The sequence below is a fragment of the Macaca mulatta genome, chromosome 12 (assembly GCF_049350105.2).
Source record: "Macaca mulatta isolate MMU2019108-1 chromosome 12, T2T-MMU8v2.0, whole genome shotgun sequence".
Classification (NCBI taxonomy): Eukaryota; Metazoa; Chordata; class Mammalia; order Primates; family Cercopithecidae; genus Macaca; species Macaca mulatta.
This window is the reverse complement of record NC_133417.1, coordinates 92,457,326-92,479,326: the sequence shown is the minus strand read 5'-3', so window position 1 is coordinate 92,479,326 and position 22,001 is coordinate 92,457,326. Positions and strand designations below refer to the sequence as shown.

The following is a 22,001-nucleotide window of genomic DNA, read 5'->3' as shown; positions in this document are numbered from 1 at the left end:
TTTAAAAAAATAGAGGTGATTCCTTCCTTCCTTCCTTCCTTCCTTCCTTCCTTCCTTCCTTCCTTCCTTCCTTCCTTCCTTCCCTCCTTCCTTCCTTCCTCTCTTTCTTTCCTTCCTTCTTTTCTTTCTTTCTTTCTTTTCTTTCTTTCTTTCTTTCTTTCTTTCTTTCTTTCTTTCTTTCTTTCTTTCTTTCTGTCTGTCTGTCTCTCTTTCTTTCTTTTTTGCTTTTTTGGCTATAGATCTTTAAACAATGTTGAAACAGATAAAGTCTCACTCTCCTATTGAAATCTGTTTCCCTTAGAGTGTAAAGTGATGGCTTATCACTTAGAATCACTTTTCTGTGAAACTCTTTTGAATCAGATAACGCCCTAAACTGGGGAATAATGAACTGGGAAAAAGGACTAACTCAATGTCAGACACTTCTTTTGTCTGCTGTTTTGGCTGTCTGCTGTCTCATAGAAAACCTGGTTAGGAAATTGATGTAAATAATGTATTTTTTAAAGGAAACAAAGATGAAAATTCTGAAAATGTGTTTCCTTTTTAAAAGAAGAACTAGAGCAGAGGTAAAGATAAGCCAGGAATTAAAAGTTGCATTAAAGAAGTAATAGAAAAATGCCTAAATAATTATTGTTCCGACTGAGAAAGAATAGCTGTGTGAAAGATGTGGAAAGTAAGATTGCACATGGAAATGGACTTTAATATATACTTCGCCATATTGGTCAGCATTTACCCATGTCTCTCAATTACTGTCCTTTTTATTTATATTTTCAAAGTTGAAATATGACCTGTTTGCTTGAATATTAATAAATATATGCACTGAATGTGTTTGCCGATAATTCTGAATACTACATATATATTTTAAGTATGACTCATTGAGTATGCACAGAGAAATGTATGTGTATACACATAAAATGTCATAGGCATATGAAGTACGAATACGATGTTTACTGGTCTGTAAATGAGTCCATATGAACACTTTATTTATTTGATATGTATGGGTTCTGCATTTCAGAGATGATTTACACAATGAAGAAAGTACATGCACTTTGGGTTTCCATATGCCTGATGCTTAATCTTGCCCCTGCTCCTCTTAATGCTGATTCTGAGGAAGATGAAGAATACACAATTATCACAGGTAAAATATTAGAAGCATTTATCTTTTTAAGCTAGTTAAAGCTCTCAATTTTAATCTAAAAAATCTACCATATTTTTCCATTGTAGAGGGAAATTAGTTTTTATTGAAGTGATATTTTTCTTTGGAAATTTATTATACCTAGTGCATGTGTGTGTGTGTGTGTGTGTGTGTGTGTGTGTTAAACAGTCCAAAACCAAGTAACTTTAGCTGAAAGACTTCTCTCTTTTTTTCAGCACACAATATTAAACACTGGAGTACCTCTGGGCTATTGCAAGGAGCAAAATGTTGTAAAAACAACTCCCTATGACATTTGATGCTACCCTTTGGCTAGGAAAAGTGTGAGGAGGAAAGAGAACTTCAGACATCTGAGTTTTCAGCTATTCTCTTTCTTCCCCATATTTCCAAAATAAAAACTTCCCAGTCAAGACTAATATAAAAATCTAGTCAATCAGGACACCAAAGGATCTAGTAATATGAGTTAGATCTAATCCCATAAAATTCTGTGTCTAAAAATGAGAATATTAAAAAAAAAATTAGAGCATGGAGAAGACTGTATGGTGATGGTTACTGTGGATATATACCTTTATTAAAGTAACATTTTGTGGCAAATTAGTAACTGTTGACAGAAATCTCAAGCATTGGTATTAATGAGAGAATATTAAACAAAATGATAGCTTATTTTTGCATAGCGGTTTAAGATGTAAAAAAGATTTCCACAAATGTATTCTTATTTGATACCTCTAATAGCTCTTTAAAATGACCGTGTTCAGTGTACTTTAATAAAGTGTGAATAAATACATCTTCTGGGCCTGAAACTGAGGAAGGTGCTAGAGAAACAGGTATGGCTGAGATGAGGTGCTCAAGAATCTCGCTGCTTCCTAGGGGAGTCTGATCGGTGGACAGTTTATTTCCGTATAATGTAGTAAACAAAGTGACAGAAGCATGGAGAGTGCTGCTGTTGATGGGAAAAGGAACGAGATTCATTCAAGCTTGGTTTTCTGAGGGCTCTGCAAAGGGAATTCATGTTATAAAAATTTCCTAGAGGCCGGGAGTGGTGGCTCACGCCTGTAACCCCAGTACTTTACGAGGCCGAGGTGGGCAGATCACGAGGTGAGGAGATCGAGACCATCCTGGAGAACACGGTGAAACCTCGTCTCTACTGAAAATACAAAAAAAATTAGCCAGGCGTGGTGGCGGGCACCTGTGGTCCCAGCTGCTGGGGAGGCTGAGGCAGGAGAATGGCGTGAACCCAGAGGAGGCGGAGCTTGCAGTGAGCTGAGATCCGGCCACTGTACTCCAGCCTGGGCGACAGAGCAAGACTCTGTCTCAAAAAAAAAAAAAAAAAAAAAAAAAAAAAAAAAAAAAAAATTCCTAGAGATGAAACATTACTTAGTAAAAACCCTCATGTGCCTTTTTGAAAATAGGAATTTGGACATTATGAGTTTCAATTCCTCATTCAGCTTTTTCCTCAAAAGTTGGTGGGTTAAAATTCGAACATTCCGGAGGTTACAGAAACAAGGAAGGTGGAGGATAAAATAAGTCCTTAACAGGAAAAAAACAGGCAACCTCACTTGTGGCAAGTGAGAAGCAAATCGATCCAAGTGTTCCCTGTATTGTCCCAGTCCAATTCTCCTCAATTGGACTGAGAAAATGAATGTTGGATAACCAGGAAGTTCCTGAAATTGTTGCGGCTGCTGCCATAGTCAATCAATAATCCAGAATTAAGTCATCAGTAATTAAGCCAGAATTTAAAATTACTATAAGGTAGCTTCCAAACCTAGGTGGATAACAAATAATTTTGATATTTAAGCTAGACTTAAAGACCTCTTCACCAGCTAGTTGCAGTTTTATCTAGTTTTGTTTTGTTTTTGTTTAAAATAAATTTTTAAAATAACCCAAACTCACATCTAAAAAATTCTATTTTGGAGATACAATTTATCCCATGATGCTAAGGTCATAACATCATTTTATAGAAGTATATTATTTAATTGAAATAAGGTACTCATCATTAATAGAAAAATGCATCAAATTTTATTGCTTCTCTCACAAGTAAATAGTAGGTGATTTTTTATCAGTCCAATCAACAGGGAGGATAATCTATAATTAACTTCTAGATAAGACAAAAATGATAACAAAAATAGTGGTGATAAGCTTTTTAAAACAATTCCATTGGGCTAGGAGAGAGAAAATTAAGAGTGAACATTTAGTGAAAAGCAAGTATCTTTTGTAGGATTTAGAATCAGACAGAACTGAGTTTGCAGGTGCAGTTTGCCACCTAGTACCTTTGTGAGACTGAATAAGTTATTTAAACTTTCTGACTCCCAGTGTCCTAAGCTGTAAATGAATAATTTAAATAACTGATTTATGTAAAAAGTAAAAAAGCGTCTGGCACATTTTCTGACACGGAGAAGGTAAAGTGTACATGTTTGTTCTTGCCTGCCAGAAAAAAAAAAAAAAGTCAAATTCTTTAATTAGAGGCAAGCAGCATGTAGATTCTTAGTTGGTAAGTTACCTGAAAGCCCTAGATTCGCAAACAAGTTCCAAGAGGATGAGTATTCTTACAGTCAAGGCTATGACATCTTTTCAGGCAGCAAATACTATAGTAAGCCCTCTGTCCAACATCCCAGGACATGGGGCAGGGGGCGGGGAGGGGAAGGCAGGATTGTAACGTTTAGACTACGAGACATAAAATTCACGACATCGAATGCGAATGATTTCATGTAAACCATAATTCTATTTATACGGCTGGATCAGATTAAATTCCTTTTACATTGCCCTGTATGTGTTTTGCTTTCTCATGACTGCTGGAAGTTAATGATTACCTCTGTGAACATTTCCCTCAAGTCTCAATTTCAAGTCTCAGGAAAGTTATTGCTGACCCCTTCAGGCTAATTTACGTATCCTACTATTCACCCGCACAACACCCAGGACTTTCTGAATATTTGCGTAAGTCCTTGGTGTCTGTGTGCTCCATGAACAAGGGGTTGCTGTCATCTAATTTACTGTCATATCTGTAGTGACAGTACAGTGCCTGACACATGGCCAATACACAATTATTCACATTCAAAAGGGTTTTTTCAAAATAAGAAATGAAAATCAAGGCAGATTTCCATCCCTTTTGGGTGGAGTGGCATGGCACTGTGGGTCACACAGCACACCTCGCCATTGCTTGAATCCAGGGATGCTATGCTTAGGTGTGGGCTGCAAGATCACTACACAAAGAATATTCTAACACAGGATTTCTATAAGAAATACATTAAAGCGTGAATAAAGACAAATAATCACCTAGTAATTAACAAAATATAATTCATAGAAGTTAATATTTAGTGTTACTCCTAGAAAATTTCTATAAAATTATCACCTACTTCTATTATTGAAACCATTTTTAGTTTCATAAAGGTGAATGTTTGAAAATAAAGGTTGTTAGTTGAGTGGAAATTATATAATTAAAACTGTATGCTTGATCCAAATGCTAGTTTAGGAATCTCAGTCACATATCTGTGACAATATCGTGCAGTTATTAAGAATGTGTGAGATAACTGTTGTAAACCATATGAGGATCAACTTTAAACCCATCATTTATGGTATGAATTTAAGTCATTTACTTAATTTCTGCAATGCTATTTTATAATTTATAAAACGAAGATAATAATGCTTAACTCAGTAGGTGGTTATGATCATTCAAGGGTACAATTACAAAAATGTCAAGAGTATTGTAATTACTCAGTGAGCAACATTAGCTATTATTGCTAGGTACTGCTACGGCGTTTATCAGCTTTTGCCTTTGTGGTGCACTGCCACCACCTGCTGGCGAAATTACTAAATAGCAGATTGAACTTAGGGTGACTGTATTTTTAATGCAGAAAATGGAAAAAAGATTTAGCTTGATGATAAACCCTATCAAATATATAAATAATTTTATCAAAGTGAGTTAAGAAATATTGGTGAACATTGACAAGTTTAAATGTCATTTCTTTTTTTTTCAAATCCTTTATCTAACATTTTATGTTGGTGAATTTATCTAAAATATGATAATGTGCTTTAGAAGGTCTCTCAGGCATATAGAAAGATACTTATTGGATTTAGTCACACTGTTATTGGTTTAAAATTATTTTCATGGGGCGGAGCAAGATGGCCGAATAGGAACAGCTCCAGTCTCCAACTCCCAGCGCGAGCGACACAGAAGACCGGAGATTTCTGCATTTTCAACTGAGGTACTGGGTTCATCTCACTGGGGAGTGCCGGACGATCGGTGCTGGTCAGCTGCTGCAGCCCGACCAGCGAGAGCTGAAGCAGGGCGAGGCATTGCCTCACCTGGGAAGCGCAAGGGGGAAGGGAATCCCTTTTCCTAGCCAGGGGAACTGAGACACACAACACCTGGAAAATCGGGTAACTCCCACCCCAATACTGCGCTTTAAGCAAACAGGCACACCAGGAGATCATATCCCACACCTGGCCGGGAGGGTCCCACACCCACACCCACGGAGCCTCCCTCATTGCTAGCACAGCAGTCTGTGATCTACCGGCAAGGCAGCAGCGAGGCTGGGGGAGGGGCGCCTGCCATTGCTGAGGCTTAAGTAAGTAAACAAAGCTGCTGGGAAGCTCGAACTGGGTGGAGCTCATAGCAGCTCAAGGAAACCTGCCTGTCTCTGTAGACTCCACCTCTGGGGACAGGGCAATAGCAAACACAGCTGAAACCTCTGCAGACGCAAACGACTCTGTCTGACAGCTTTGAAGAGAGCAGTGGATCTCCCAACATGGAGGTTGAGATCTGAGAAGGGACAGACTCCCTGCTCAAGTGGGTCCCTGACCCCTGAGTAGCCTAACTGGGAGACATCCCCCACTAGGGGCAGTCTGACACCCCACACCTCACAGGGTGGAGTACACCCCTGAGAGGAAGCTTCCAAAGCAAGAATCAGACAGGTACACTCGCTGTTCAGAAATATTCTATCTTCTGCAGCCTCTGCTGCTGATACCCAGGCAAACAGGGTCTGGAGTGGACCTCAAGCAATCTCCAACAGACCTACAGCTGAGGGTCCTGACTGTTAGAAGGAAAACTATCAAACAGGAAGGACACCTACACCAAAACCCCATCAGTACATCACCATCATCAAAGACCAGAGGCAGATAAAACCACAAAGATGGGGAAAAAGCAGGGCAGAAAAGCTGGAAATTCAAAAAATAAGAGCGCATCTCCCCCGGCAAAGGAGCGCAGCTCATCGCCAGCAACGGATCAAAGCTGGACGGAGAATGACTTTGATGAGATGAGAGAAGAAGGCTTCAGTCCATCAAATTTCTCAGAGCTAAAGGAGGAATTACGTACCCAGCGCAAAGAAACTAAAAATCTTGAAAAAAAAGTGGAAGAATTGATGGCTAGAGTAATTAATGCAGAGAAGGTCATAAACGAAATGAAAGAGATGAAAACCATGACACAAGAAATACGTGACAAATGCACAAGCTTCAGTAACCGACTCGATCAACTGGAAGAAAGAGTATCAGCGATTGAGGATCAAATGAATGAAATGAAGCGAGAAGAGAAACCAAAAGAAAAAAGAAGAAAAGAAATGAACAAAGCCTGCAAGAAGTATGGGATTATGTAAAAAGACCAAATCTACATCTGATTAGGGTGCCTGAAAGTGAGGGGGAAAATGGAACCAAGTTGGAAAACACTCTTCAGGATATCATCCAGGAGAACTTCCCCAACCTAGTAGGGCAGGCCAACATTCAAATCCAGGAAATACAGAGAATGCCACAAAGATACTCCTCAAGAAGAGCAACTCCAAGACACATAATTGCCAGATTCACCAAAGTTGAAATGAAGGAAAAAATCTTAAGGGCAGCCAGAGAGAAAGGTCGGGTTACCCACAAAGGGAAGCCCATCAGACTAACAGCAGATCTCTCGGCAGAAACTCTCCAAGCCAGAAGAGAGTGGGGGCCAATATTCAACATTCTTAAAGAAAAGAATTTTAAACCCAGAATTTCATATCCAGCCAAACTAAGTTTCATAAGTGAAGGAGAAATAAAATCCTTTACAGATAAGCAAATGCTTAGAGATTTTGTCACCACCAGGCCTGCCTTACAAGAGACCCTGAAGGAAGCACTAAACATGGAAAGGAACAACTGGTACCAGCCATTGCAAAAACATGCCAAAATGTAAAGACCATCGAGGCTAGGAAGAAACTGCATCAACTAACGAGCAAAATAACCAGTTAATATCATAATGGCAGGATCAAGTTCACACAAAACAATCTTAACCTTAAATGTAAATGGACTAAATGCTCCAATTAAGAGACACAGACTGGCAAACTGGATAAAGAGTCAAGACCCATCAGTCTGCTGTATTCAGGAGACCCATCTCACACGCAGAGACATACATAGGCTCAAAATAAAGGGATGGAGGAAGATTTACCAAGCAAATGGAGAACAAAAAAAAGCGGGGGTTGCAATACTAGTCTCTGATAAAACAGACTTTAAACCATCAAAGATCAAAAGAGACAAAGAAGGCCATTACATAATGGTAAAGGGATCAATTCAACAGGAAGAGCTAACTATCCTAAATATATATGCACCCAACACAGGAGCACCCAGATTCATAAAGCAAGTCCTTAGAGACTTACAAAGAGACTTAGACTCCCATACAATAATAATGGGAGACTTCAACACTCCACTGTCAACATTAGACAGATCAACGAGACAGAAAGTTAACAAGGATATCCAGGAATTGAACTCATCTCTGCAGCAAGCAGACCTAATAGACATCTATAGAACTCTCCACCCCAAATCAACAGAATATACATTCTTCTCAGCACCACATCGTACTTACTCCAAAATCGACCACGTAATTGGAAGAAAGCACTCCTCAGCAAATGTACAAGAACAGAAATTATAACAAACTGTCTCTCAGACCACAGTGCAATCAAACTAGAACTCAGGACTAAGAAACTCAATCAAAACCGCTCAACTACATGGAAACTGAACAACCTGCTCCTGAATGACTACTGGGTACATAACTAAATGAAGGCAGAAATAAAGATGTTCTTTGAAACCAATGAGAACAAAGATACAACATACCAGAATCTCTGGGACACATTTAAAGCAGTGTGTAGAGGGAAATTTATAGCACTAAATGCCCACAAGAGAAAGCAGGAAAGATCTAAAATTGACACTCTAACATCGCAATTAAAAGAACTAGAGAAGCAAGAGCAAACACATTCAAAAGCTAGCAGAAGGCAAGAAATAACTAAGATCAGAGCAGAACTGAAGGAGATAGAGACACAAAAAACTCTCCAAAAAATCAATGAATCCAGGAGTTGGTTTTTTGAAAAGATCAACAAAATTGACAGACCACTAGCAAGACTAATAAAGAAGAAAAGAGAGAAGAATCAAATCGACGCAATTAAAAATGATAAAGGGGATATCACCACCGACCCCACAGAAATACAAAGTACCATCAGAGAATACTATAAACACCTCTATGCAAATAAACTGGAAAATCTAGAAGAAATGGATAATTTCCTGGACACTAACACTCTTCCAAGACTAAACCAGGAAGAAGTTGAATCCCTGAATAGACCAATAGCAGGCTCTGAAATTGAGGCAATAATTAATAGCCTACCAACCAAAAAAAGTCCAGGACCAGATGGATTCACAGCTGAATTCTACCAGAGGTATAAGGAGGAGTTGGTACCATTCCTTCTGAAACTATTCCAATCAATAGAAAAAGAGGGAATCCTCCCTAACTCATTTGATGAGGCCAACATCATCCTGATACCAAAGCCTGGCAGAGACACAACAAAAAAAGAGAATTTTAGACCAATATCCCTGATGAACATCAATGCAAAAATCCTCAATAAAATACCGGCAAACCGGATTCAGCAACACATCAAAAAGCTTATCCACCATGATCAAGTGGGCTTCATCCCTGGGATGCAAGGCTGGTTCAACATTCGCAAATCAATAAACATAATCCAGCATATAAACAGAACCAAAGACAAGAACCACATGATTATCTCAATAGATGCAGAAAAGGCTTTTGACAAAATTCAACAGCCCTTCATGCTAAAAACGCTCAATAAATTCGGGATTGATGGAACGTACCTCAAAATAATAAGAGCTATTTATGTCAAACACACAGCCAATAACATACTGAATGGGCAAAAACTTCCCTTTGAAAACTGGCACAAGACAGGGATGCCCTCTCTCACCACTCCTATTCAACATAGTGTTGGAAGTTCTGGCTAGGGCAATCAGGCAAGAGAAAGAAAACAAGGGTATTCAGTTAGGAAAAGAAGAAGTCAAATTGTCCCTGTTTGCAGATGACATGATTGTATATTTAGAAAACCCCATTGTCTCAGCCCAAAATCTCCTTAAGCTGATAAGCAACTTCAGCAAAGTCTCAGGATACAAAATTAATGTGCACAAATCACAAGCATTCTTATACACCAGTAACAGACAAACAGAGAGCCAAATCATGAATGAACTTCCATTCACAATTGCTTCAAAGAGAATCAAATACCTAGGAATCCAACTTACAAGGGATGTAAAGGACCTCTTCAAGGAGAACTACAAACCACTGCTCAGTGAAATCAAAGAGGACACAAAAAATGGAAGAACATACCATGCTCATGGATAGGAAGAATCACTATCGTGAAAATGGCCATACTGCCCAAGGTAATTTATAGATTCAATGCCATCCCCATCAAGCTACCAATGAGTTTCTTCACAGAATTGGAAAAAACTGCTTTAAAGTTCATATGGAACCAAAAAAGAGCCCGCATCTCCAAGACAATCCTAAGTCAAAAGGACAAAGCTGGAGGCATCACGCTACCTGACTTCAAACTATACTACAAGGCTACAGTAACCAAAACAGCATGGTACTGGTACCAAAACAGAGATATAGACCAATGGAACAGAACAGAGTCCTCAGAAATAATACCACACATCTACAGCCATCTGATCTTTGACAAACCTGAGAGAAACAAGAAATGGGGAAAGGATTCCCTATTTAATAAATGGTGCTGGGAAAATTGGCTAGCCATAAGTAGAAAGCTGAAACTGGATCCTTTCCTTACTCCTTATACGAAAATTAATTCAAGATGGATTAGAGACTTAAATGTTAGACCTAATACCATAAAAATCCTAGAGGAAAACCTAGGTAGTACCATTCAGGACATAGGCATGGGCAAAGACTTCATGTCTAAAACACCAAAAGCAATGGCAGCAAAAGCCAAAATTGACAAATGGGATCTCATTAAACTAAAGAGCTTCTGCACAGCAAAAGAAACTACCATCAGAGTGAACAGGCAACCTACAGAATGGGAGAAAATTTTTGCAATCTACTCATCTGACAAAGGACTAATATCCAGAACCTACAAAGAACTCAAACAAATTACAAGAAAAAAACAAACAACCCCATCAAAAAGTGGGCAAAGGATATGAACAGACATTTCTCAAAAGAAGACATTCATACAGCCAACAGACACATGAAAAAATGCTCATCATCACTGGCCATCAGAGAAATGCAAATCAAAACCACAATGAGATACCATCTCACACCAGTTAGAATGGCGATCATTAAAAAGTCAGGAAACAACAGGTGCTAGAGAGGATGTGGAGAAATAGGAACACTTTTACACTGTTGGTGGGATTGTAAACTAGTTCAACCATTATGGAAAACAGTATGGCGATTCCTCAAGGATCTAGAACTAGATGTACCATATGACCCAGCCATCCCATTACTGGGTATATACCCAAAGGATTATAAATTATGCTGCTACAAAGACACATGCACACGTATGTTTATTGCAGCACTATTCACAATAGCAAAGACTTGGAATCAACCCAAATGTCCATCAGTGACAGATTGGATTAAGAAAATGTGGCACATATACACCATGGAATACTATGCAGCCATCAAAAAGGATGAGTTTGTGTCCTTTGTAGGAACATGGATGCAGCTGGAAACCATCATTCTTAGCAAACTATCACAAGAACAGAAAACCAAACACCGCATGTTCTCACTCATAGGTGGGAACTGAACAATGAGATCACTTGGACTCAGGAAGGGGAACATCACACACCGGGGCCTATCATGGGGAGGGGGGCGGGGGGAGGGATTGCATTGGGAGTTATACTTGATGTAAATGACGAGTTGATGGGTGCAGCACACCAACATGGCACAAGTATACATATGTAACAAACCTGCACGTTATGCACATGTACCCTACAACTTAAAGTATAATAATAATAAATAAATTAAAAAAAAATAAAAATAATAAAAATAAAATTATTTTCAAAATCATGTCATAAACACAAACATTACATTTTGTCAATTGAAAATAACTCCAGAGAAATTTGAAGACACACAACTACATATGTGCATAAAACTCAACTTTAGTTAAAGGTTTGATCAACATTCTTACTTGCTAATTAGCTATTTTATGACAACTGTGTTTGGTGCTGAAACTATCCTTCTTTCATAATAGTTATCTGTCATATGTTATTCTAACTTAACAAATTCTGGACCTGAAATACATACTCTTCTATCAGTTCTGTCAGCTCAATTTATTTCAATTGAAAAAAAAAATCAATTAACTTACCAAATAGATCAAAGTAATGATATGGTATTATGTAAATTTAACTAGAATTTTTAAAAATTGAAAGCAGTGTTAGTAGTTGAGATAAAATTTACATGTTCAAAACTAATTAGTGTCACGTGAATCAAACAGCATGAAAATGCCAACTTACGTATAGAAAACTGTATTTTTAACCCTTCCAAGACTGTAAATACTACCTACAATTTTATGACTCATATAAAAAATTAACAATATCATTTCAATCATTTTGTTACAAAGAGTTTTATCATTACTAAAATAAAACTAATACTTGCTATGAATTCAAAACTGATGATTAGAATAATAATATATTATGGGCGGAATGTGAGTAATAAAATTATCTAATTTAACTTTTGTTATATGCATATTTTCTCTTTCAAAAAATTCACATTTTGAAATTACAGGAAATTTAAAACAGATTTCTTTTGAGACAATCATACTCCAAAAACTTATCCTGTATTTTATGCCTTAAAAATATTTTATGTGAAAATGTTAAAGTCTCATCCATTCATTTTGTTGTTGTTGTTCAAAGTAAACTATTTTAGAATGCATGAAAACACTTTTTTTCAAGATATTTATACTCATCTGTTTAATTTAATATAATATTGCTGCCCCCTAGAGGAAAAATTGGTTTAGGTCATTTATTGGTTTCAATATTCCCCATAAGAGATTAATAATAAATTTCCAAAGACATAGAAAATACATAGACTCAATATGCAGAAAATATTCAAGAAGTATTATATGGCATTTTTGTCATTATTCTTTTGGTTGCACCACCCACAATTTTCAGTGTCTATCTTTACTGGTAAACAAATAGAACTTATTTAATATTAGGCTCCTATTAATTTTATTGGACTTGAAAAAAATAAAATATTTAAAAAATCTAGTTGAGTTTCCTCTATTTGTATGCCCATTCCCAGGACAGAAAATTCTGTTATGAAAATTAGTAGCTAAGTAGTTAAAGAAAAAATTTATAATTTGAAGTCAAAAGAATTGCCTCATTCTATTTAAAACATAGCATTATTTACATTATTTCAGCATTATTAAAACCCAAGGATGGTATGGTAAGTTAAAAAAAAAAGCACCATGAAGTATATTTTTCATAACATCAAACACATAAATTTTCATAATTAGGGAATGGTTTAATATAGTGTTATATACATATGTGTGTGTGTGTGTGTATCTATATATATATGAATGTGAATATGCTGTTGCTTTTAAAGAGTTGTTTTATGTGTAAAAAGTGACACAAGTGTGGGTTAAGGAGAGAAATTCAAAGAACTGTCCACTAGCTGAGTTAAAAGAAGAGGTCTATTGGGGACACATCCACTTGAATGAAGTTGCCTTACAACTACTACTCAATTCCCTCCCAGTTCGGTTGGTATGATTTAAGCAATACCTCTCTAACAAGAGTCTAGAAGTTGTGTCTCATTTGGTGAATTTATTAACTTTATCTACAATTTTGGTAACTTTCTTATCAGTGTGTTTTATTGCACTTTTCCTTAAAATCAGGATATATTAAAAAGGAAATAAAGAACATTATTATAGTGTTGATGGAGATTACATGTTATATCTTTTATTTTTACCTTATAGATACTGAGTTGCCACCACTGAAACTTATGCATTCATTTTGTGCATTCAAGCCAGATGATGGCCCATGTAAAGCAATCATGAAGAGATTTTTCTTCAATATTTTCACTCGACAGTGTGAAGAATTTATATATGGGGGATGTGGAGGAAATCAGAATCGATTTGAAAGTATGGAAGAGTGCAAAAAAGTGTGTACAAGAGGTAGGTTTCTGGGAACCCTTATTACTCAAGACCCTTTAGGGCTATTGAGTCTAATTATGGATTTGATAATTTAGGGAGAAGAGTAATTTCATGCCATTTTAATATTTCCAAGGAATCTTTTAGTTCCACATTTTTAGACTTTCAGGGAAGTCTAAAAACATTTAAGGAAAATGATCATTCTGAATTGTTCCGTGAAATACCCATATTTATAGGTACCAGAAACTCTCCATATGCCTCAGAGACATTTTAAAGCAAATTATCAAATTTTAGATAAGGTCAGCTTGCACATTCAACTATCATTTTTCATTTTTTCATATCAGTGAATTACTAAATATATGAGGCCTCATTTATTGTCTTATACTCTTCTCCATAATAAAGACAGAAGAAAAAATCCTCAACTCACGTTCACAGAATTGTGACGTATTTTTGAAATAAAGTGGGTGTAATTCAGTCTCCCAGACTAGTAATCTCAGTTGGCAGAAGAAAAACTCTTAGTCACACTGACTTAGTCTTTCCTTTGTCAACACGATAGTCTCATCTCTATCTTCTCTCAAGATCATGAATCTGGAAACTGAAGCTCTATGGCTCTTATTAGAAAATTCTAAGCTGCATAAAATAGTAGAACTATATATGAAATTTAAGGTTTTTTTTATTATTGGAACCTTGAAATACTACAGGAAATAAAAATAGAATACCATAGAAAAGAAAAATCATCCCTGATGACCCTTGTGGGCTTTACTAAACCCAATGTTTTATATTAATATTACTAAGTTACAAATTTCAAAAGGATATCATATTATATTAAACTTTTATTCTACATTAATCCTACTAAAATTTAACTTTTTTTGCAAATTTTGCTAATTACCTTATTGTATGTGATTTTGTATCGTCTCACTAAGATAAATTATAAATAATTACTGACAAAAATTTTGAATGTTTTTAAAATCTCAGGTTATTCTTCCAAATTGTAAGTTACTCAAGGGATAGAATAAACTGAGTTGCTTTTATTTCCCTAGTTTCTAGCACAATATTCCACCATAGCATGTTTGGAGAGCTGGATGGACACATTTGAGGTGATACAGAAATGATATTTCTGGTTAGTAACACTAGATGTCTTGTTTTTTGCAAATCAGGCAGCTCTGCATTCACACTCTGTTACTGCTTTCTAAATACCTTTTACTAAACAGCCTTGGCATCATGGTGCTCTTGGCCTGTGCGAAAACCTCAATGTGGTGAAAAGAGTGAACTTCTCTCCTCTGTGACTCTGTAAGATGTTTTGTTGTATGCTCCAGAGCTAAAAGAAGAGAATAGACATGAATATATTTCCTTAACCTCACAGCACTGATTTGTGTTTCCTCTCCATAGACACCTTAGGAATGTTACTAACACAGTTTAGGCAGCTCAGTGGTCCTCAGTGGTGCCTTTGGTTTTTGTGATTGCTTGGTCTTTTTCCATTCATCACAGATTTCTATACCCCATTTTCTTCCATACATATTGGGCCAAGTATCCTTTTGTGTTGAGTTGATAATCATTCTTAGTTGTCAGTACCTTGGCTAGAAGCCTGGTTGCCTCATTCTTTTTAATCCCCACTCTTCCATTTAGCAGGCGATTTATTTTCATTAACTGGCCTCTTCTTTGAAATATATACCTGTTCTTTTTATATATGTGTATAGTTCAACTCTTATGGTTTATCACTGTGCAAAAGTTACTCTTTTCTTTAAAGGTTAATCAATGTAATCATTTTGCTCACCAGTGATAGCCTTGCTTATCATCATTTAAAATATAATTTCTGGCTAGCATGTAAATGTAACTCTCTTACCTCCATCTCCGCATTATCTATCAAAAGTCACTTGAGGCTGGGTGCAGTGGCTCACACCTGTAATCCAAGCACTCTGGGAGGCCGAGGAGGGTGGATTACCTAAGGTCAGGAGTTTTAGACCAGCCTGATCAATATGGTGAAACTCCATCTCTACTAAAAATACAAACATTGGCTGGGCATGGTTGCATGTGCCTGTAGTCCCAGCTACTCAGGAGGCTGACACAGGAGAATTGTTTGAAACCAGGAGGTGGATGCTGCAGTGAGCTGAGATTGCACCACTGCACTCCAGCTGTGCAACAAAGAAAGACTCCATTAAAAAAAAAATCACTTGCCATTATAGTATGAATGTCTGAGTGTTTTATACAGCAGACTACTGATAAGGATATAGCTGGTATATAGAAAAAATATGGCTAGACTTTTAAAAATGCACCTAGGGAGAGAATTTAATCTGCAGCCATGATGGACAAATAGAACAAGACTTTCTCTGCCAACATAAAGAACTATAAAACTGGGCAAAATGTAAAAAACTACTGTTTGCAAACATTGAACAAAAGGCAGTGTAGGATTGTGACCTCTGGGAGAAGGTAAATACATATGATGAGCCCTGCAATCTCCCCTGCTTCCGGTATGAAGGCATTCAAAACCGCCATTATAGGAAGGAAACCCAAGTACAGCATGGTGGTCTCTCTGAAGAGAGGAGATGGCTATTAGAGATTAGAAAGTGGAAGTGGTTGTGGTTTTCTAACAATGTGTGTTATATGGTTTCGCTCTGTATCCCTACCCAAATATCATCTTGTAGCTCCCATAATTCCCATGTGTTGTGAGAGAGACTGCTGGGAAACGATTGAATCATGGGGGACAGGGCGGGGGGCAGGTGGTCTTTCCCATGCTATTCTCGTGGTAGTGAATGGGCCTCACATGATCTTATGGTTTTAACAAACAGGAGTCTCTGCATAAGCTCTCTCTTTGTCTGCTGCTATCCATGTAAAATGTGACTTGCTCACAGTAAGTTGGTACCAGTAGAACGGGGTGTTGCTGAAAAGATACCTGAAAATGTGGAAGTGACTTTGGAACTGGGTAACAGGCAGAGTTTGGAACAGTTTGCAGGGCTCAGAAGAAGACAGGAAAATGTGGGAAAGATCCGAACTTCCAAGAGACTTATTGAAAGGCTTTGACAAAAGTGCTGAGAGTGATATGAATCATAAGGTTCAGCCTGAGGTGGTCTCAGATAGAGATGAGGAACTTGTTGGGAACTGGAGCAAAGCTGACTCTCACGTTTTAGCAAAGAGACTGGCAGCATTTTGCCCCTGCCCTAGAGATTTGTGGAACGTTGAACTTGAAGAAATGATATAGAGTATTTGACAGAAGAAATTTCTAAGCACCAAAACATTCAAGAGGGGACTTGGGTGCTGTTAAAGGCATTCAGTTTCAAAAGGGAAACAGAAAATAAAAGTGTGGGAAATTTGCAGCTTGACAATGCAAGTGAAAAGGAAATTACATTCTCGAAATGTCCCTGTCTGACAGCTTTGAAGAGAGTAGTGGTTCTCCCAGCACACAGTTTGAGATCTGAGAACGGACAGACTGCCTCCTCAAGTGGGTCCCTGACCGATGAGTAGCCTAATTGGGAGGCACCCCCCAGTAGGGGCAGACTCACACCTCACAAGGCCAGGTACCTCTCTGAGATGAAGCTTCCAGAGGAATGATCAGGCGGCAAATTTACTCTTCAGCAATATTCGCTGTTCTGCAGCCTCTGCTGCTGATACCCAGGCAAACAGGGTCTGGAGTGGACCTCCAGCAAACTCCAACAGACCTGCAGCTGAGGGTCCTGACTGTTAGAAGGAAAAATAAAAAACAGAAAGGACATCCACACCAAAACCCCATCTGTAGGTCACCAACATCAAAGACCAAAGGTAGATAAAACCACAAACATGGGGAAAAAAGCAGAGCAGAAAAGCTGAAAATTCTAAAAACAGGAGCACCTCTCCCCCTTCAAAGGAATGCAGTTCCTTGCAAGCAATGGAAAAAAGCTGGATGGAGAATGACTTTGACGAGTTAAGAGAAGAAGGCTTCAGATGATCAAACATCTCCGAGCTAAAGAAGGAAGTTTGAACCCATCGCAAAGAAGCTAAAAACCTTGAAAAAAGATTACACGAATGGCTCGCTAGAATAACCATTGTAGAGAAGTCCTTAAACGACCTGATGGAGCTGAAAACCATGGCACGAGAACTACGTGACAAATGCACAAGCTTCAGTAACCGATTCGATCATCTGGAAGAAAGGGTATCAGTGATTGAAGATCAACTGAATGAAATGAAGCGAGAAGAGAAGTTTAGAGAAAAAAGAGTAAAAAGAAACAAAGAAAGCCTCCAAGAGATATGGGACTATGTGAAAAGACCAACTCTATGTCTGATTGGTGTACCTGAAAGTGACAGGGAGAATGGAACCAAGTTGGAAAACACTCTGCAGGATATTATCCAGGAGAACTTCCCCAACCTAGCAGGGAGGCCAACATTCCAATTCAGGAAATACAGAGAACACCACACAGATACTCCTTCAGAAGAGCAACTCCAACACACATAATTGTCAGATTCACCAAAGTTGAAATGAAGGAAAAAATGTTAAGGGCAGCCAGAGAGAAAGGTTGGGTTACCCACAAAGGGAAGCCCAACAGACTAATAGCGAATCTCTCAGCAGAAACTCTACAAGCCAGAAAAGAGCAGGGGCAATATTCAACATTCTTAAAGAAAAGAATTTTCAACCCAGAATTTCATATCCAGCCAAACTAAGATTCATAAGTGAAGGAGAAATAAAATCCTTTGCAGACAAGCAAATGCTGGGAGATTTTGTCACCACCAGGCCTGCCCTACAAGAGCTCCTGAAGGAAGCACTAAACATGGAAAGGAACAACTGGTACCAGCCACTGCAAAAACATGCTAAATTGTAAAGACCATTGATGCTAGGAAGAAACTGCATGAACTAATGAGCAAAATAACCAGCTAATATCATAATGACAGGATCAAATTCACACATAACAATATTAACCTTAAATGTAAATGGTCTAAATGCTCCAACTAAAAGACACAGACTGGCAAATTGGATAGAGTCAAGACCCATCAGTGTGCTGTATTCAGGAGACCCATCACACATACAGAGACACACATAGGCTCACAATAAAGGGATGGAGGAAGATCTACCAAGCAAATGGAAAACAAAAAAAGGCAGGAGTTGCAATCCTAGTCTCTGATAAAACAGACTTTAAACCAACAAAGATCAAAAGAGACAAAGAAGGCCATTACATAATGGTAAAGGGATCAATTCAACAAGAAGAGCTAACTATCCTGAATATATATGCACCCAATACAGGAGCACCCAGATTCATAAAGCAAGTCCCTAGAGACCCAAAAAAGAGACTTAGACTCCCAGACAATAATAATGGGAGACTTTAACACCCCACTGTCAACATTAGACAGATCAATGAGACAGAAGGTTAAAAAGGATATCCAGGAATTGAACTCAGCTCTCCACCAAGAGGACCTAATAGACATCTACAGAACTCTCCACCCGAAATCAACAGAATATGCATTCTTCTCAGCACCACATAGCACTTATTCCAAAATTGACCACATAGTTGGAAGTAAAGCACTCCTCAGCAAATGTACAAGAACAGAAATTATAACAAACCACCTCTCATATCACAGTACAATCAAACTAGAACTCAGGATTAAGAAACTCACTCAAAACCACACAACTACGTGGAAACTGAACAACCTGCTCCTAAATGACTACTGGGTACATAACTAAATGAAGGCAGAAATAAAGATGTTCTTTGAAACCAATGAGAACAAAGACACAACATCCCAGAATCTCTGGGAAACATTTAAAGCAGTGTGTGGAGGGAAATTTATAGCACTAAATGCCCACAAGAGAAAGCAGGAAAGATCTAAAATTGACACCCTAATATCACAATTAAAATAAATAGAGAAGCAAGAGCAAACACATTCAAAAGCTAGCAGGAGGCAAGAAATAACTAAGATCAGAGTAGAACTGAAGGAGATAGAGACACAAAAAACCTTGCAAAAAATCAATGAATCCAGGAACTGGTTTTTTGAAAAGATCAACAAAATTGATAGACTGTTAGCAAGACTAATAAAGAAAAAAAGAGAGAAGATAATAGATGCAATACAAAATGATAAAGGGGACATCACCACTGATCCCACAGAAATACAAACTACCATCAGAGATTACTATAGACACCCCTACGCATACAAACTAGAAAATCTAGAAGAAATGGATAAATTCCGGGACACATACACCCACCCAAGACCAAACCAGGAAGAAGTTGAATCCCTGTATAGACCAATAACAGACTTTGAAATTAAGGCAATAATTAAGAGCCTACCAACCAAAAAAAGTACAAGACCAGACAAATTCACAGCCGAATTCTACCAGAGGTACAAGGAGGAGATGGTACCATTCCTCCTGAAACTATTCCAATCAACAGAAAAAGAGGGAATCCTCCCTAACTCATTTTATGAGGCCAGCATCATCCTGATACCAAAGCCTGGCAGAGACACAACAAAAATAGAGAATTTTAGACCAATATCCCTGATGAACATTGATGCAAAAATCCTCAATAAAATCCTGGCAAACCGGATCCAGCAGCACATCAAAAAGCTTATCCACTGTGATCAAGTGGGCTTCATCCCTGGGATGCAAAGCTGGTTCAACATACGCAAATCAATAAACGTAATCCACCATATAAACAGAACCAAAGACAAAAACCACATGATTATCTCAATAGATGCAGAAAAGGCCTTTGACAAAATTCAACAGGCCTTCATGCTAAAAACTCAATAAATTAGGTATTGATGGGACATGTTTCAAAATAATAAGAGCTATTTATGACAAACCCACAGCCAATAACGTACCAAATGGGCAAAAACTGGAAGCATTCCCTTTGAAAACTGCCACAAGAAAGGGATGCCCACTCTCACCACTTCTATTCACCACAATGTTGGAAGTTCTGGCCAGGGCAATCAGGCAAGAGAAAGAAATAAAGGGTATTCAATTAGGAAAAGAGGAAGTCAAATTGTCCCTGTTTGCAGATGACATGATTATATATCTGGAAAACCCCATCATCTCAGCCCCAAATCTCCATAAGCTGATAAGCAATTTCAGCAAAGTCTCAGGATACAAAATCAATGTGCAAAAATCACAAGCATTCTTATACACCAATAACAGATAAACAGAGAGCCAAATCATGAGTGAACTCCCATTCACAGTTGCTTCAAAGAAAATAAAATACCTAGGAATCCAACTTAAAGGGATGTGAAGGACCTCCTCAAGGAGAACTACAAATCACAGATCAATGAAATAAAAAAGGACACAAACAAATGGAAGATCATTCCATGCTCATGGATAGGAAGAATCAATATTGTGAAAATGGTCATACTGCACAACGTAATTTATAGATTCAATGCCATCCCCATCAAGCTACCAATGACTTTCTTCACAGAATTGGAAAAAACTACTTTAAAGTTCATATGGAACCAAAAAAGAGCCCACATTGCCAAGACAATCCTAAGCCAAAAGAACAAAGCTGGAGGCATCACACTACCTGATTTCAAACTATACTACAAGGCTACAGTAACCAAAACAGCATGGTACTGGTACCAAAACAGAGATATAGACCAATGGAACAGAACAGAGTCCTCAGAAACAATACCACACATCTATAACCATCTGATCTTTGACAAACCTGACAAAAACAAGAAATGGGGAAAGGATTCCCTATTTAATAAATGGTGCTGGGAAAACTGGCTAGCCATATGTAGAAAGTTGAAACTGGATCTCTTCCTTATACCTTATACAAAAATTAATTCAAGAGGGATTGAAGACTTAAATGCTAGACCTAAAACCATAAAAACGCTAGAAGAAAACCTAGGCAATACCATTGGGACACAGGCATGGGCATGGACTTCATGTCTAAAACACCAAAAGCAATGGCAACAAAAGCCAAAATAGACAAATGGGATCTAATTAAACTAAAGAGTTTCTGCACAGCAAAAGAAATAACCATCAGAGTGAACAGGCAACCTACAGAATGGGAGAAACCTTTTGCAATCTACTCATCTGACAAAGGGCTAATATCCAGAATCTACAAAGAACTCAAACAAATTTACAAGAAAAAAACAAACAACCCCATCAAAAAGTGCACGAAGGATATGAACAGACACTTCTCAAAAGAAGACATTTATGCAGCCAACAGACACATGAAAAAATGCTTATCATCACTGGCCATCAGAGAAATGCAAATCAAAACCACAATGAGATACCATCTCACACCAGTTAGACTGGCGATCATTAAAAAGTCAGGAAACAACAGGTGCTGGAGAGGATGTGGAGAAACAGGAACACTTTTACACTGTTGGTGGGATTGTAAACTAGTTCAACCATTGTGGAAGACAGTATGGTGACTCCTCAAGGATCTAGAACTAGAAATACCATTTGACCCAGTCATCCCATTACTGGGTATAAACCCAAAGGATTATAAATCATGCTGCCATAAAGACACATGCACACGTATATTTATTGCAGCACTATTCACAATAGCAAAGACTTGCAACCAACCCAAATGTCCATC

At 37.9% G+C, this 22,001-nt stretch overlaps 1 protein-coding gene across 1 annotated transcript in view; it reads left to right on the top strand.

The window, feature by feature from the left end:
- Positions 1–1,012: 1,012 nt before the first annotated feature.
- The window catches only part of TFPI (tissue factor pathway inhibitor), a gene marked incomplete at its 5' end in the record, with an annotated part of 48,571 nt that continues 27,582 nt past the window's right edge, over positions 1,013–22,001 (top strand). Inside the window, 2 exon segments of the mRNA NM_001195022.1 lie at positions 1,013–1,135; positions 13,342–13,539. Of these exon segments, the coding sequence (NP_001181951.1) occupies positions 1,015–1,135; positions 13,342–13,539 (319 nt within the window).